Raw genomic sequence first — 16494 nt, 5'->3', positions numbered from 1 at the left:
CTCAGCTAATTAGTGGGAGCTGGGATCTTACACTATGTCTACTTGCAAAGCTTGTACTGTTTCAAGCAGACCTCCTGGAAGTAGGGAATTTGCATTGCAGACTTGCTGAGGCATAAGGTTACCACAACTCTTGCCTGTTTAGCTACCATTTGACAAAAAGAAAGAGAGCAGTAGCCCTGGGCGCACACTTAGAGGCACAAGTTCAATTCTCCATCTGCTATGATATGAATGTCTGTGTCCCCCCGAAAAAAAAGTCCATATGTTAGGCCGGACACAGTGGCTCACGCCTGTAATCCCAGCACTTCGAGAGGCCAAGGTGGGCAGATCACAAGGTCAGGAGTTCGAGACCAGCCTGGCCAACATGGTGAAACCCTGTCTCTACTGAAAATACAAAAATTAGCCAGGTGTGATGGCGGGCACCTGTAATCCCAGCTACTCTAGAGACTGAGGCAGGAGAATTACTTTAACCCAGGAGGCGAAGGTTGCAGTGAGCTGAGTTCACGCCACTGCACTCCAGCCTGGGTGACAGAGCAAGACTCCATCTCTGGGTGGGGGAAAAAAAAAAGTCCATGTGTTAAAATCTTCACCCCCAAGGTGATAGAATTAGGAGGTGGGGCTTTTGGAGAGGGGATTAGGTCCTAAGAGCAGAGCGCCCATGAGTGGGATTAGGGCCCGAACAAGAGGCCCTAGAGAGCTCCTCTGCCCATTCCACCATGTAAGGACACAGTGAGAAGGCGCCATCTATAAGAAGAAACAAGCCCTTATCAGACACTGGATCTGCTGGCACCCTGATCTTGGACCTCCCAGCCTTGAGAACTGTGAGAAATAAGTTTCTCTTATGCAGGGCATTGGCGGTTCACACCTGTAATCCCAGAACTTCGGAAGACCAAGTCAGGTGAATCACGTGAGGTCAGGAGTTCAAGACCAGCCTGGCCAATGTGGCAAAACCCCGTCTCTACCAGAGATATAAAAATTAGCCGGGCATGGTGGTGCACCCCTATAATCCCAGCTACTAGGGAGGCTGAGATGGGAGAATTGCTTGAACCTGGGAGGTGAAGGTTGTGGTAAACTAACATTGTGCCACTGCACTCTAGCCTGGAAGATAGAGCAAGACTCCAACTCAAAAAAAAAAGAAAAACAACAACCAGTACCAGCCACTCCAAAAACATACCAAAAGGTAAAGAGCATCAACATAATGAAGAATGTACATCAACTAACAGGCAAAACAGCCAGCTAGCATTAAACGGCAGTATCAGATTCACACATATCAATATTAACCTTAAATGTAAATGGACTAAATGCCACAATCAAAAGACACAGACTGGCAAATTGGATAAAAAGCCAAAACCCATCAATGTGCTGTATCCAGGAAACCCATCTCACATGCAAGGACACACAAAGGCTCAAAATAAAGGGATGGAGGAAGATTTACCAAGCAAATGGAGAGCAAAAGAAAGCAGGAGTTGCAATTCTCATCTCTGATGAATTAGACTTTAAAGCAACAAAGATCAAAAGAGACAAAGAAGGACATGACATAATGTTAAAAGGATCAATGCAACAAGAAGAGCTAACGATCCTAAATATATACGCACCAAATACAGGAGCACCCAGATACATAAGGCAAGTTCTTAATGACTTACAAAGAGACTGACTCCCACACAACAATAGTGGGAGACTTTAACACCCCATTGTCAATATTAGACAGATCAACCAGACAGAAAATTAACAGGGATATCCAGGACTTGAACTCAGACCTGAAACAAGCAAACCTAATAGACATTTGCAGAACTCTCCACCTCAAATCCACAGAAGATACATTCTTCTCAGCACCACATCACACCTACTCTATAAGTGACCACATAATTGGAAGTAAATCACTCCTCAGCAAATGCATAGCATTTCACAGGTTTAAGTGAAATATTGGTTGGCTGCTAGTTTGTTATCTTCCTCCCTTATTCCTTCCTGTCTCCATTGTCAAGCTCAATTATTGGCATAAAAGACGTGTTTAATACCCATTTTTAGACTGCACTCCAGCTTGGGCAATGCAGCAAGACTCCCGATCTCTCTCCCTTTCTCTTCCTCTTTCTCTCTCTCTCTTTCTTTCTTTTCTTTCTTTCTTTTTCTTTCTTTCTTTCCTTCTTTCCTTTCTCTTTCTTTCTTAAAAAAAGTAAAATAAAATAAAAACAAGTTTCTCTTGTTTATAAGCCACCCAGCCTATGGCACTGTATTATAGCAGGCCAAACAAAGACACCGTCCAAGAGAAAGCATAACGCCCGGCTCCAAGGCTGCAGCACGCTCCAACCAAGAGAACGCAGTTTCACCAAGAGAACACCAGGGAAGGCCCCGTGTAAACTTTAAAGGTGACACGGAGTTGGGAATAGGCATCACTGGGTGAGGTCCGGCAGCTTCAGGAGGGATTTGGAAACGCCTTATGAGCAGACTCATAGGCAGGGGGAGGCTGAGGTACTGCCCTCCTGGCGGCACCTTATCAAAACCCAGTGAGTGACCTGCCCAGGGACTGGCTCTGGTGTCCTGGGCTGGGGAATGGGGGCCCGCACAATATAGAGAAGTCACCTTCATGCCCACCCCCACTCCCCAAGTCACCTGGCCAGCAAGTGGCACAGTGGCAGTTTGAAACCAGGTGATCTCCCTGCAAAGCCTGGCTCTCAGGGCCACCTCCACTGTCCCTGCAGACTGGAGCAGGTGTTCCTCAGGCCAATGAGATGGAGAAAGGGCTTCCCAGGCAGGGGAAGAGAAATAAAGTGGGGGGAGCAGGGACACATGCAAGGAGGGCACGGCAAGAAATGAGGCTGGGGGTGCCTCCTGTTCCCAGGCCCCTCCCTGCTGCCTCCCAAGGCTCTGGACCCACCCTGCACCCACCCGAGCAGCCTCTCCCAGCCGCTGCCCATGAGAGCCACATAGGCCGCAGTGTCTAATTCTCCCTGTGAACAAACACTCCTTCAGGGGCCTCCAGGTCATAAAGGAGTCATAAAAACCAATAAGAGGCAATTATCTCACCCTTATCTGAGCTTCCTGCTCTCCTAATGCCTCTCAGCTTGCAAATGACAGTAAGGCCAGTGACCTGAATGCAAAGGAAAGAATCTGAATCCATGGAGAGGAGCCAGAGATGGAGAGGAAAAGGCAGACAGACGCAGAGGGAGGGGAGAGAGGAAAGGAACCCTCCCAGCACCCCCAAGCAGCAACCTACATTGCCGGCCAGAGGAGTTCAAGTGCACCAGAGGGGCACCTAGCCTGTTTCTGGTTCACAGAGCTCTAAGAACCTTTGTGCCCCACCTCCTCTCTCTCCAGAGAGCAGCAGGGCAGGAAGGGGTAGGTCCCCGTTCACCATGCCTGGGGACTTTCTTTTGTATTTTCAGTTGAGACGGGGGTGGGGTGCGGGGGGTTCACCATGTCGGCCAGACTGGTCTTGAACTCATGACCTCAGGTTATCCACCCACCTTGGATCCATCCGGCACTCCCAAAGTACTGGGATTACAGGATGAGCCACTGCGCCTGGCCCCCAGCCTATTTTAAAGATAGGAAGCCTCACTCCAGAGAATGGCACCCGCCAACACTACAGGGGCTGGTACAGGCCCCAGTTTCTCAGTGAACCTCCACAGGGTCCCTTCCCAGAAGCTGCACCGTGTGAGTGGTTGGGGAGGAGACACCCAAAACCAGAACAAGCTAAGGATTCCTGGCCAGCGGGGTCCGCACGCACAGGCATTCCAGGGACCTTGCTGGGACAAGGCATAAAAAATATGACAAAGGAAAGAATATCACCTTTGGGGACTAAAAAGGACTGGAATGACATTTGCCTTTTAAGGCCTCAAGGAAAACCCAAGCTTCAGCACAGGGAGGGACAGGACAGGAGAGTTTGCATAGGACAGCCCCACACAGTGTAACCCACCGCCGGCCTCAGAAACTCCCCCACTGCATGATGGCCCGATCCAGGAGACACCAAGGAAAGGGAGGAACATGCAGCCGAGGTTCAGCCTGCTGTGGGGTCTCTGGCCCTGGCCGCTTTCTGTTTGTACAGCATGTCAAAGCTGAGGACCTAAGAGAGTGTCTGGCTTGGCTGCCCACTAGAGTCAGCAGGTCACCCCTAGAAGATGTGGATGCCAGGCCAGTGACTCTGACTGTTGGTCAGGGAAAGCTCCCTGCGGGATCCAGCATGCAGACAGAGTTGAGAACCAAGGCTCCCAGGCATGAGTGGGTTAAAAGCAAACACTCCGGGACCATGACCTGGGAGAAGACTGTGGCTCAGCCATGGCTGTGTGCACTGGGACACGCCACTGAATGTGGAACAGGGTGAAGTATCAGTCCTACTTCCAGCTGTGGGGATTCAGTGAGATGATACAAATAAAACACTTAGCACTTCTCTATGCCTCAGTTTCCATATCTGTGAAATGAGGCAACGCTGCCTCCCTCACAGGGTTCTGGTACGGAGTCAATAAAGAAGGTATGTAAATCTCTGGCGCAGAGGCTGGCATGTGGTACAGCCTCGTGTGGCTGCTTCCCTGCCCCTCCTCCCTTCCACCCCTCCCCCAGGCAGCCGGTCCCTCACCTGCAAGTGTTCCCTCTTCCCGCTGTGGCCGGCCATCCTGTGCACAGAGGGCCTCTAGGACCCAGCGGGTCTGTCCTGTGCCACCCCATCACGGTCAGAGATCTCCTTATTGGGTGGGTGGAGAGCAGTGAGGAAACCCCAGGGGAAGTCTTGGAGCATCCCTCGGGTGGCATCACATCACAGACCTCGGCAGGGAGGGAGCCTCGAGGCCTCTGGGGAACTATCTCTGTACAGCTAGCCCCCCCACAAGCACGCTGAACCATCTCTGTATAGCTGACCTCCCACGCGCATGCTGGGCTAAAGCCCCAGCCTCCGGCCTCCTGCTCCCTCCCTAATGTCTCAGGGGCCACAGGGCTTGGCAGTCAGACATGGAGAGGCCCTGTACCCCTCGAAAGAATCTATCAAGAGCCACATGGGGTGTTACAGAACAATACAAGTTCCGCTGGGGAAATTGTCATAATAGGTAATTAGGTTTAAAAAAAAAAAAAAAAAAAAAAACAACAAGGTGAGCCACAACACAGCATGTGCAATAAAACCACAGTTCTATAAAAAAAAAAAAAAAAAAAGATGCGTACTTGTATACATGCCTAGCAAAGAAGCTGGATAGAAACACACCATGGTAGGATTAAAAGTTGCTTTTAGTTGGCCGGGCGCAGTGGTTCATGCATGTAATCCCAGAACTTTGGGAGGCTGAGGCAGGCAGATCACAAGGTCAGGAGATCAAGACCATCCTAGCTAACACGGTGAAACCCCAACTCTACTAAAAATAAAAAAAAAATTAGTTGAATGTGGTGGCGGGCACCTATAGTCCCAGCTACTCGGGACGCTGATGCAGGAGAATTGCTTGAACCTGGGAGGCAGAGGTTGCAGTGAGCCGAGATCATGCCACTGCACTCCAGCCTGGGTGACAGAGCGAGACTCTGTCTCAACAACAACAACAAAAAAGGGTGCTTCTAGTCTACCATTTTCTGTACTTTCTAATTTTTCTACAACAAACGTATATTTTTTCAAAAAGGAAGGAGGGGAGGAAGGATGGACTGACGAGCATCTCAGGTAATGCTAAGCAATGCACTGGCCAGTGAGGGGTCCCTTGTGCCTGGAGTCTGCCCCAGACAAATCTACAACCTTTGGGGACAGTGGCAATGAGCAGCTCACGGTGTAAGCACCTAATCTCTCATTTCATCTCCACCAGCAGCGCCATCGAGTGAGTCTTATCACCCCACTTCACAGAGATTAGGAATTGAGGGGGGCCAGGCGTGGTGGCTCACACCTAGCACTTTGGGAAGCCAAGGTGGGCAGATCACTTGAGGTCAGGAGTTTAAAACCAGCCTGGCCAACATGGTAAAACCCCGTCTCTACTAAAAATACAGAAAAAATTGGCCAGGTGTGGTGGCAGGTGCCTGTAATCCCAGCTACTTGGGGGCTGAAGCAGGAGAATTGCTTGAACCAGGGAGGCAGAGCAGAGGTTGCAGTAAGCCGAGATTGTGCCACTGCACTCCAGACTGGGTGACAGAGAAAGAAAAGGAAAGAAACTGAGGGTTAGGCAGAGAAGCCAAAGAACACATCCTGGGCCACACAGCTAATGTGACCCAGGCGTTTAGTACAGGCAGGATCCAAACCAGCTCTGTTGGGAGACAGTAGCACCAGAGGGGCTAGAACACAGGTTCTGGAAGCCAGCTGGGGTTAACTCTGGCTCTGCCCATCTTTCTCTGTGACGTTGGGCTGTTATGTCCTCTCTGTGCCAGTATCCACATCTCTAGAATGCAGATTATATTAGCGCCTGTCCCATGAGAGTGTTGCAAGGATTAATTGGGGAGGGAAAGCTCTCAGAGCCCAGCGTGTAAGGAGTGCTGGGTACATTCAGGCCATTATGATCTGGCCCTAGAGCCAAACATACACACAGACACGTAAAAATAACACGGCCTGGCAGAGCGTTTCGGTCCCCATTTCAGTCACTCAGTAAAGAGGTGCTGGGTGGAGGGACAGTAAGATTCAAGGGAAAGGCAGGGGAATCCCAGCCAGTCAGCAGAGCACCATCCTAGATGCAAGAGAGGGCCGTAGAGGAAGAGCAAATGGATCCCCTGACCTCAGGCTTTGAGCCCAACACCACACCTGCCCGCCCAGCCCAGCCCAGCCCCACAGACGAGTGACCTGCTCTCCTGGGTCTGCAAAACGGCACCCATGATCATTTCCTCTCTCAGGGGCGGCCGTGTTAGTTTCCTACGGCTGCTGTAACAGATAACCATGCACTTAGTGACTTAAAACACAAACTATTCTCACAGTAGTGGAAGTCAGAAGGCCATCACGGGCTTCGCAGGGCTACACTCGAGGTTTCAGCAGGGGCGGCTCCAGGAGAGAAGCCATCCCCGTCTTTTCCAACCTCGGGAAGCCACCTGCATTCCTTTGTCACAATCCCATCCTCCATTTCCAAAGCCAGCCGCGTGGCATCTTCCCACCTCTCTCTGACTCTGGCCTTCCTGCCTCCCTCTTGTCACCACCCCTGTGGTTACACTGGACCCATGGATAACCCAGGATCATCTCCCCATCTCAAAGTCGCTCACTTAATCACATCTGCTGAGTCCCTTTGCCACGCAGCATCACAGATTCGCAGGTGTTGGGGATGAGGACGGGGAAATCTCCGAGGGGTGGAAGGGCCAGGATTCTGCCTCCCACAGTCGTGAGAATCAAAATGAGATGTAAACTGTCAAGTCCGTGCTGAGGTAGGCTGTTAGTATTGCTGCACCATCTCTGTCCCAGGCACTGGGATAAAAAAGCAAGTGAGGCAGAGTCCTACCACTCACTTCAGGGATAAAGGGAGGGATGTCACAGGATTCCTTGAAGGCATATTTATACCATGAACAGGTGCACCAAACAGGTACCCTGCATGTAGCTTTCTCAAGGGAGAGGCCATGTGGGTCCCAAGGGTCTGGGATCTAAAGGTCCCAGCTCTGATACTGAACCTGGAAGCCCTTATTTCCACCCTCAGAGAAGGAAAAGAAGGAAAGAAAAGACAAAACCCAGCTTTTCCAACTTACAATTTTGACCCGGGACCTTTAGAGAAAGATTTTTAATGGAAAGAAGGGCCTGGTCCCCATAACCCTCCCATGAGGGACTCCACAGCAAGACAGCTGGTATCTGCCAGGCCTCCCGCCCCACATGGACCCTGCAGGACAGGGCACAGGAGGCTCAAAGGCTCTGAGTTTGGGAAATAGTGCATGCACGGAGAAGCCCAAGATTCCAAACAACTCCAGACTAGGTTTGCACAATCTGAAAAACCTTGAAGATTTCCTCCAGACATGCGGGGCCACTCCAGCCTTGCTGACCTGCCCTTCCCAAGAGCCCCTGTGTCCTCCACACCCAGCAGCCTCAGAAGCCACAGGCCACAAGCACCCTGTTTCCATCCTGTGCCAACACTGCTTTGCTGAGCCTGGTCTCCTCTTGACCTGATCCTCTCAGCCCCTGATACTTCCAGGGAGGATGGGTCTCCCTATCCTTTCCAAGAATCCGGCTGCCCCATTCCTTCCCCTGGCTCCAGGACCCAATGAGACACTGGCGAACAGGCAGCACACTTCATCTTATCCAGAAAAGCCCAGGAAGGGGTAGCCCAGGTACCTTTGGGGAGCCCATGAGAATCCCTGAGACCACGGCCAGGAGCCAAAACCCTGACCCACAGAAAACTGCTGAGGTCACAGGGGGATAAAGGCAAAACTAAACAGGAAAAGCAAACAACTCCAGAGGGGGCTGAGTACATGGGGCTATTGCACTAAGAGGTGAAGGGTGCAGAAACACAAGAAGCCAGCATCTGCAGGGCTCACGTTTCCTGGCTACTACTGGGCACTCAGAGCTGCTCTTTCAACGGTGACTCCCCTAGCGAGGGCTTAGGATGGACATGAGTGCACATGCTTCAGAATCCACCAGGGGAAGCAAACCCTGTGGGCCCCAGTAGATAGCTTTTAGGGCAAACAGGCCTAGTCCCAGCCCTGCCATTTACTAGCTCCATGAAATTTGGGTAAATTGCTTCAGTTCTCTAAGCCTTCGCTTGCTCATCTGCAAAATGGGCATATTCACTAGTCCTTTCCTTCTAGGGCTCCTGGTGGTAGAAATAATAAGATAACATGGGCCAGGTGCAGTGGCTCATACCTGTAATCCCAGCACTTTGGGAGGCTCAGGCGTGTGGATCACCTCAGGTCAGGAGTTTGAGACCAATCTGGCCAAGATGGTAAAACCCCATCTCTACTAAAAATATAAAATTTAGCTGGGCATGATGGTGGGTGCCTGTAATCCCTGCTACTCAGGATGGTGAAACCCCATCTCTACTAAAAATACAAAAATTAGCTGGGTGTGATGGCAGGTGCCTGTAATCTCAGCTACTCGGGAGGTTGAGGCAGGTATTATTATTATTTTCGAGATGGAATCTTGCTCTGTCACCCAGGCTGGAGTGCAGTGGTGTGATCTCGGCTCACTGCAACCTTCACCTCCCAGGTTCAAGCAATTCTCCTGCCTCAGCCTCCCCAATAGCTGGAATTACAGGCACTCACCAACACGCCCAACTAATTTTTGTATTTTTAGTAGAGACAGGGTTTCACCATGTTGGCCAGGCTGGACTTGAACTCCTGATCTCAGTGATCCACCCACCTCGGCCTCCCAAAGTGCTGGGATTACAGGTGAGAGCCACTGCGCCCACAATGACATGCCATTGGTTTTCTCCTCGCTTCCACAGAGACACAGACCCCTCTTCCTTCTGTCCATCATTCATTCAACAAGGACATCCTTGGCACTCACCCTGTGCCTGCCCCTGTGCTAGACCATGAGGTTTGGCAGCAAACACAACATCACCCTCCAAAAAACTCAAAAAGTCCCTGTCCCCATAGAGGCAATTGCTGGCGGAGAGACACACCTGCACACTCCTCTGCCCTCACAAGATTTCCGTGTTGGGGAAGCAAAAAGGGGGCTCTTTTTGCTCTGTTCCCATGTCAAGGGAAGGGGCCTCACCAGGAATCACGAAGCAGGCACTGCCTCGCAAGGCTCCCCAGGAGGGACCCATGGAACATTCCACCAACTGCTTAGACGCCACTCTCCTGGGAGCGCAGAGATCATCTCTGAGTGGGCAAAATTCTTATTTCAAAAAATGTACACATAGGCTTCAGATCATTCCTATGAAGCCAGCCACACTCTCTCACCAGGAACCAGGGCCTGAGCTCCCGGAGACAGGGAAGGACGGTGGCCAAGCACCTGGCCTCGGTGTCAGAGGGGCCTTGGTCGCTGTTCTGAATGAGCATGTACTTATCTACCTGGAACCCTGGGCACATCACCTAACTCCTGGGGTCTCCAGGAGGGTGGCTTGAAGGAAGCGAGTGTGCTGGAACCCGGGTGGACGTGTGCTCTCCACCCTGTGTGCCAGCTCTGTGCCTCTGCTCAGGGACTTCCTCCGCAGGCACTCCCCCTGCCCCTCTGCCATCCTGAATGGTGAATTTCCACTCGCTTGCTGAGCCAGGACCTGGTCCAGAAGTCTCCCCTGACGGCCCCACCCCTCCTCCCCTCCAGACAGCATCCCAGGTTCCTGGGCGTCCGTCTCTGTCCCACTCTGATGCGTCTGCATCTCCCACCACAGTGAGTTTCTCCACAACTTCCCTCTTAGCCCACCCTGGAGAATTCAATCCCTTGGGAGATAGCAGCTGTCACAGACCTTCCCAGCCCAGGTGCAGGACGAATGGCTGCTGATTCATTTCAGGTCCCTAATCAGGGAGGAGAGGCTGGCCCCTAATTCTGACCTTAATTACACAGTAGCAGGCTCAGCAGAAACCCCTCCCCCAGTCCACCCACTCTGGACAGCAAATAAGCACATGTAAGAACTTCTCCTTCAGGGGCCTGGGCCTGCGAGCTTCATCTCTGAAACCTCCCACTGGGTGACACCTGCCTGAGAATTAGCCCCTCTTGCTCAGTTTGGTGCACCCCAGGAAGACAAAGGGAGACTCGAACATGCCTCCCCTTACCAGGGTAGTCAGGATTTAAACTCAGGGTCCCAGAAGCCTGGGCCATTCATTTGGAGTCTAGACCCCCCCCACACTGCTTAGGCAAGGAGGCTCTAAGCACCTGGTCCTGAGAGGCCTCAGCTCCCACCACGCCCAGCTGCCCAGTTACCCTTCCAATCCAGACCTGACTTGCAGAAGACAAAGAAGAACTGTGATAAAAAGCAAGTGCCTTGATGAGGCACCTACCATGAGGCTGGGGATCTTACCCAATGGCCCATTTCACAGATGAGAAAACCAAAGCCCAGGGGGACCTGACTGACATGAGGACCTGTGGCCAGTGTGGGGACCACAGACAAGATGCAGGCCCTCACCCCAACATCCAGGGTCCTGACCACTAGGCTACACTGCCTCTGACAGGTCCCAGGCACAGAGGGCAGGGTCCCTAACAGCAACTGTCACAGGAATGGGAATGGCATTAGCAAGACAAATGGCAACTGCAAAAACAATTCCAATGGGCTGCACCCTCCAACCCCAAACCCCCCCAACCTCCCCCAGTACACACACACACACACACACACACACACACACACACACACACACTGAGCACCAGGCAGCCTTAGCTGCTCCAGGACAAACCCAACAGAAGGAGTGCTCTTACTGTTTCCCTTTCACCTGTGAACAGACTGACACTTGGAGAGTTCCTGTGACTCCTCCAAGGCCACACAGCTAGCGAGGGGCAGAGGCAGGGTTTGGAGCCACGCCTGTCTCCTGCTGTCTTCACAGGCTTGCGGGCAAAATAAAGGAAAACGTACCATGAGTTTCAGGAACTGGCCTCTTCCCCCAGGCACAGGGCCTGGATGAAACGCTTTCCTCCTTACCCAAAGACCAGTCAGGTCCTCTGGGCCTCAGCTCCATCCCATCTCCACCCCTTGACCAGTGTCTCCTCGTTTCCGACCGCCAAAGCAAAGGAGCAGGGTTCACTTACTCTGTGCTGGGCGGTGCAGCCACTGGATCTGGGTCTGCAGAAGAGCAGAGAGAGAGCCTGTCAGGCCAGAGGCTGGCCCCAAGCACTCAGCCCTTCCCCGCCCCTTTCCCAGCCTCCCCAGGGGCGCTGCAGACAGGGCCCGGCCAGCCTGGGTGCCTGCTGAGCCCCGCCTCCCTCCCCCAGTCCTGGCTCAGTCATCAGCTCCCCTACCTGGCCTGCACCACCCCCACCCACCCCATGGCCCACTTCCCAACTCCAGCCAGAACCCGGGGCAGCCACCCTGCCTGCTCTGGGCCTGCCCTCCACCCCCAGCTGCTCTGGGAGCTCACTGTCCCCAAGCCTGCAGGAAGTTCCAGTCTGGTCCCCAGGATAACAGAATATAAGAGCCCAGATGCTGCCATTTAACACCAGCTTATCAGGGCCCTCTTGCCCCCCGGGGTTGCCAGCTCCCCAAGGCAGACAGGAGAGGGGACCTCTGGGAGGCTGCTCTTCTGGCTGGTGTGGATTCTTTAGGAGAAGCTGCAGGGAGGACTTCAGAGTCATGAGCCCTGGGCAGCAACTGTCTCCAAAGCAAAACTCAGGCTAACTGCTTCCATTCACAATGTGCCAGAGTGCGCCAGATGTTGCAGGAATGCTAGGAATTTTGAACTCCCAAGGGAGGCAATAGACTATAGCTTCTTCCCAGTGGCTTTTCCCTTCATGCTTTCTGGGGACAGTTGAGGGAACACCAGGCATTCCTGGGAACCTGGAGCTTCCGCCCAGTTCTTCATGCTCCCTGTAGCTCCAGGACCGGAAGTTCCCAGAAACATCTTACCAGTGACAGGGCTGGAGTCAAAGTGTATCAGTGGGGCGTCTGCGTCCCTCTTGGGAGCAAGGCTGGGGACGCCCAAGCCTGTGCTCGTGTCCTCTTCATCATCACTGTCGTCAAACTCAAAGGCATCTCCTGGGTCGTCCTCTGCCTCGGAGGAGGGGCCTGGGGCTCCTGGAACCAGCTGATCTCCTGGAAGAGAGGAGGAGTTGGCCAAGCTGCAGGATCTTGGGGGTCTGGTCAACGGACAGGCAGCTGGGGTAGGTGGGCATGGGCTGGAACAGGGTGAGCACCTCGGGTCTGAGCTGGGGAATGAGAGCCATCAAACCCAAGCCAGATGGCCCTGCAGTGCCCAAAAGGCCGGGGGATGGGGTTGGGTTAGGTCTCTAAGCAAGTGGCAGTAGAGGGAGGGAAGCGAGTGTGCTCTTGGGGTGAGCCTGTGCACATCAGTACTTCAATGTATACCTTTCCTCTTATTTCCTATTGCCCTGTTTTGCAAGCAAGGTGGTCTTTTTAAATGCATGTGTATGAACACAAGCCTTCTTGTATGTTTCTGTGTTCATGTGTCTGTGTGCTTTGTGTGTGCAAATGAGCACAGACAGGCGCATCCTTCTCGCTACACTTGATTTGGTATGTGCGGCGGCATGAAACACAGCTGCCTAGGAATGGCCAGGCTTGGAGGCAGCCAGCTCTCAGGTACTAGGGCACAGACTGGCTGGAGCAGAGGAAGGCACTGAGCTTCCAGCATGGAGGTCAGCTTGCTAGGCCTCATTCCCTGCTCTTCCCCTCCTGGGGGGCCCCCTTCCTGACAATGAACTCCTGTCCTCCTCACCCATAAAAGCTCAATTCAAGCTTAGAGGCCCTCCTTGCCTACTACCGGAGGCGGGGCCTCTCTTCTCTGCCCTGCCCCTTGTTTGTACCTCCCACCAAGCTCAAATCTCTGAGAGCAGACACCTCACAGGGGCTGTCCCCTCTACTGTCGGGTCCTGGACTGGTCCAGACTAGGAGCTCAGCCGCTTTTGTTGAACAAGTGAAAGAATGAATTCTCTATCCCAGAGAGCACAAGCCCTCACCTTTCCAGCCAATTCACCACATGGAGGTTCCCCAATCCTCATCCTAGAAGATTTCCTTCCTTGCCGGCCGTGGTGGCTCATGCCTGTAATCCCAACACTTTGGGAGGCCGAGGTGGGAAGATCATGAGGTCAGGGGTCCAAGACTAGCCTGGCCAACATGGTGAAACCTTGTCTCTACTAGAGATACAAAAAATTAGCCAGATGTGGTGACACGCATCTGTAATCCCAGCTACTCGAGAGGCTGAGGCAGGAGAATCACTTGAACCTGGGAGGCGGAGGTTGCAGTGAGCTGAGATTGTACCACTGCACTCCAGCCTGGTGACAGAGTGAGATTCCATCTCAAAAAAAAAAGACCTCCTTCCTAAACTCTGGGCTGAACAGAACTTCAGGAGTTCAGTCACTCCATCCCCTGCCTTATGCAAACCCACTGCAAAACCAGCTGGAAGGTTGGTTTTGTTTTAAACATCTGCCAAGCTGACCGCCCTAAGCAGTCCTGTCATGGCACATGCCACACAGCTTAGAATGTGAGCTCTGCACTCACATGGCCCTGTCTGAGCTCCCCGCTAGCTGTGTGGTTCTGGGCAAGTCACTTTACCTCTCTGAACTTGGTTTCCTCTCCTGCAAAATGGAGAATAAAAACAGCACTTTCCCCATAAGGCTGACATGAACATCAACTGGGATGCAGGTTAGGGTTCTCAACCTCAGAACTATTGACACTTGGACCGGATAATTCTTTTTCGGGATGGGGATGGGGGATGTCCTGTGCGCTGTAGGACGGTTAGCAGAACCCCTGGCTTGTACACACTACAGGCCAGGGGGACCCTCCAGCTGTGACCACCAAAAATGTCTGCAGACATTGCCATATGTCCCCGGGGAGGGCAAAATCACCACTATCTGAGAACCACTGGGGTAGGTGCAGCCCTCAGCACAGCGCCTGTAGATGTAAGGATTATACAATACCAGCTGTTGGAATTACTCTTCCCCTCCCAGCCTCAGAGCCTTGAGGACAAACCGGATTTTCTAGTCCATGGGTCTGCGGACCCAGCCCCAGCAAGTGCTCAATAAACATTAGACAGATGGATGAGTGATGCGTGAGGAGGTAGCTGGAACAGAGATGAACAGACAGGCCAGCAGATGAACAGATGGACAGATGGGCATATCTGATTCCAACAGTCTTTCAAACTAGAAAAATCTATTTACTCCCCTACAATGACCTGGAGGCTCCCAGAGCATAGTATTTTGGGGGCAGATGTAGGAAACCCCTTCTTCAGCTGCTTGACTGCAACGGAAGCCCAGGGCATACCCTCCCTTCCCCAAGGGAGAAGTGCCCAACTTCCTCTGAGGCCACGGAGGAGGAGACACAGCCGCGTCTCCTGGGGCTTTAGGGATCCCATAGGCCAGGACAGCAGGGGTGGACTCTGGGCAGCCATGTGGCCTGTAGTGTAAACTCCTTCCCCAGGTGTCAAGAAACAAGTCCTGAGAGAACCTGAGCTATGCCCAGAGCAGCTTCCTGAGCCAGCCTCAGGGTCATCTCCATTTACCCAAGACCCCAGAGACAAAGGCAAAGCAATGCCTGCAGTCAGCCGCTAAGCCGATGGGAATGAATTGGAACCCAGCTCCATTCACCTTTCACACACTTCTTCTACCTAAGCCTTGCCGGTTCCGGAAGCAGCTGGAGCCCTCAGATGTTCTGCCCTGGGTGGTCAGGCTTGGGTGGAAGCTGGATCTGTGAACTTCAGATTGCAGTTCCCAACCACCTGGTGGCTCATTAGTTCAATTAGGGGATTCCCAATCAGCTAAATAACACCAATCATTTGGTGTTTGGATTGATGTTTCAGATGTTCCTAAACATTTGCTGTATTCTAATATTAATAAAATCATATGGGTGTTCTTTTTGGTATAATACCAAATAAAATACATTTGGTATTGAATTATTTCAGATGTTTAAAAAGTAATGTATTGTTTATAATAATGTATTAGATAATACATTAAAATAATGTATTACAAAATAATGTGATACTAATGAATTTACCTTGGTATAATTTCAATATTGGTTTTGACACTTTTGTTACAGCTATATACACATTGGGTAGGGGTGGGTGTGTGTGTGTGTGTGTGTGTGTGTGTGCGCGCACGCGCACACACACAGGCAAGTGCATATGCACATAGAATTTTCTGTTCATCCCTTGCTCCCTCCACTCCAGCCACATTGATCTCCTTCCTGTACCACGAATGTGCCAGGTGTGCTCCTCCCTCAGGACCTCTGCACTTGCGGCCCCAGGACCTGGAACATTCCTCCCATGGGTAAATTCTCCGGCTCTCCCCTCTTTCAGATCTTTACTGCTAAGCATCTCTCTGCACGCTGCCACAGAGCTCTGCTGAGACTCCCAGTTTGCCCGGTCTATTTTACCTGCCTCTACGGCTGCTGTCAGCATATGATGCTATAATGCTATTTGCGTTGCCATCTGTCTCCTCTACTAGAATATAAGCTTCACAAGGGCATGTATTTTTGTCTGTTTTGTTTACTGTTACATCCTCAGCATTTAGTGCAATGTCCAGCATATGGTAGGTACATGATAAGCATTTGTGAAACACACACACACATACACACACGCATCCCTGTTGTCGCATCTATAGGTGATAGTTTTAAAAGTTTAAAACATAGGCTGGGCACTGTGGCTCACACCTGTAATCCCAGCACTTTGGGAGGCTAGAGCAGAAAGATGGCTTCAGCTCATAAACTTGTGACCAGCCCTGGTAACCTGGTGAGACCTCGTCTCTACTAAAAATGAGGAAATTAGCTGGGTGTGGTGGCATATGCCTGTAGTCCCAGCTACTTGGGAGGCTGAGGTGGGAGGATCACTTGAACTCAGGAGTTCAAGGCTACAGTGAGCTGTGATTGTGCCACTGCACCCCAGCCTGGGTGACAAAGCGAGACTCTGTCTCAAAAAAATAAATAAAGGTAAAAATTTTTTAAATAATTTTTAAATCAGCTGGGCATGGTGGTATGTGGCTGCAGTCTCAGCTACTCAGGTGGCTGAGGCAGGAGGATGGCTTGAGCCCAGGAGTTCAAGGCTGCAGTGAGCCATGAT

General features: G+C 51.9%; 1 protein-coding gene across 11 annotated transcripts in view; it reads right to left on the bottom strand.

The window, feature by feature from the left end:
- The window catches only part of ARHGEF10L (Rho guanine nucleotide exchange factor 10 like), a 178967-nt gene that overhangs the window by 99939 nt on the left and 62534 nt on the right, over positions 1-16494 (bottom strand). For all 11 annotated transcript variants that reach the window (XM_032300579.1, XM_032300583.1, XM_032300578.1 and 8 more), the window contains 2 exons: positions 12336-12521; positions 11522-11555 (listed from right to left, as the gene is read on the bottom strand). In XM_032300579.1, coding sequence (XP_032156470.1) covers positions 11522-11555; positions 12336-12521 — 220 coding nt within the window. The remainder of the gene's footprint in view (positions 1-11521; positions 11556-12335; positions 12522-16494) is intronic.

This window comes from Sapajus apella, unplaced genomic scaffold, assembly GCF_009761245.1.
Source record: "Sapajus apella isolate SASKATOON/1434 unplaced genomic scaffold, GSC_monkey_1.0 scaffold43, whole genome shotgun sequence".
Taxonomy (NCBI): Eukaryota; Metazoa; Chordata; class Mammalia; order Primates; family Cebidae; genus Sapajus; species Sapajus apella.
The sequence above is the reverse complement of the archived record's forward strand: the minus strand, read 5'-3'. Positions and strand labels throughout refer to the sequence as shown.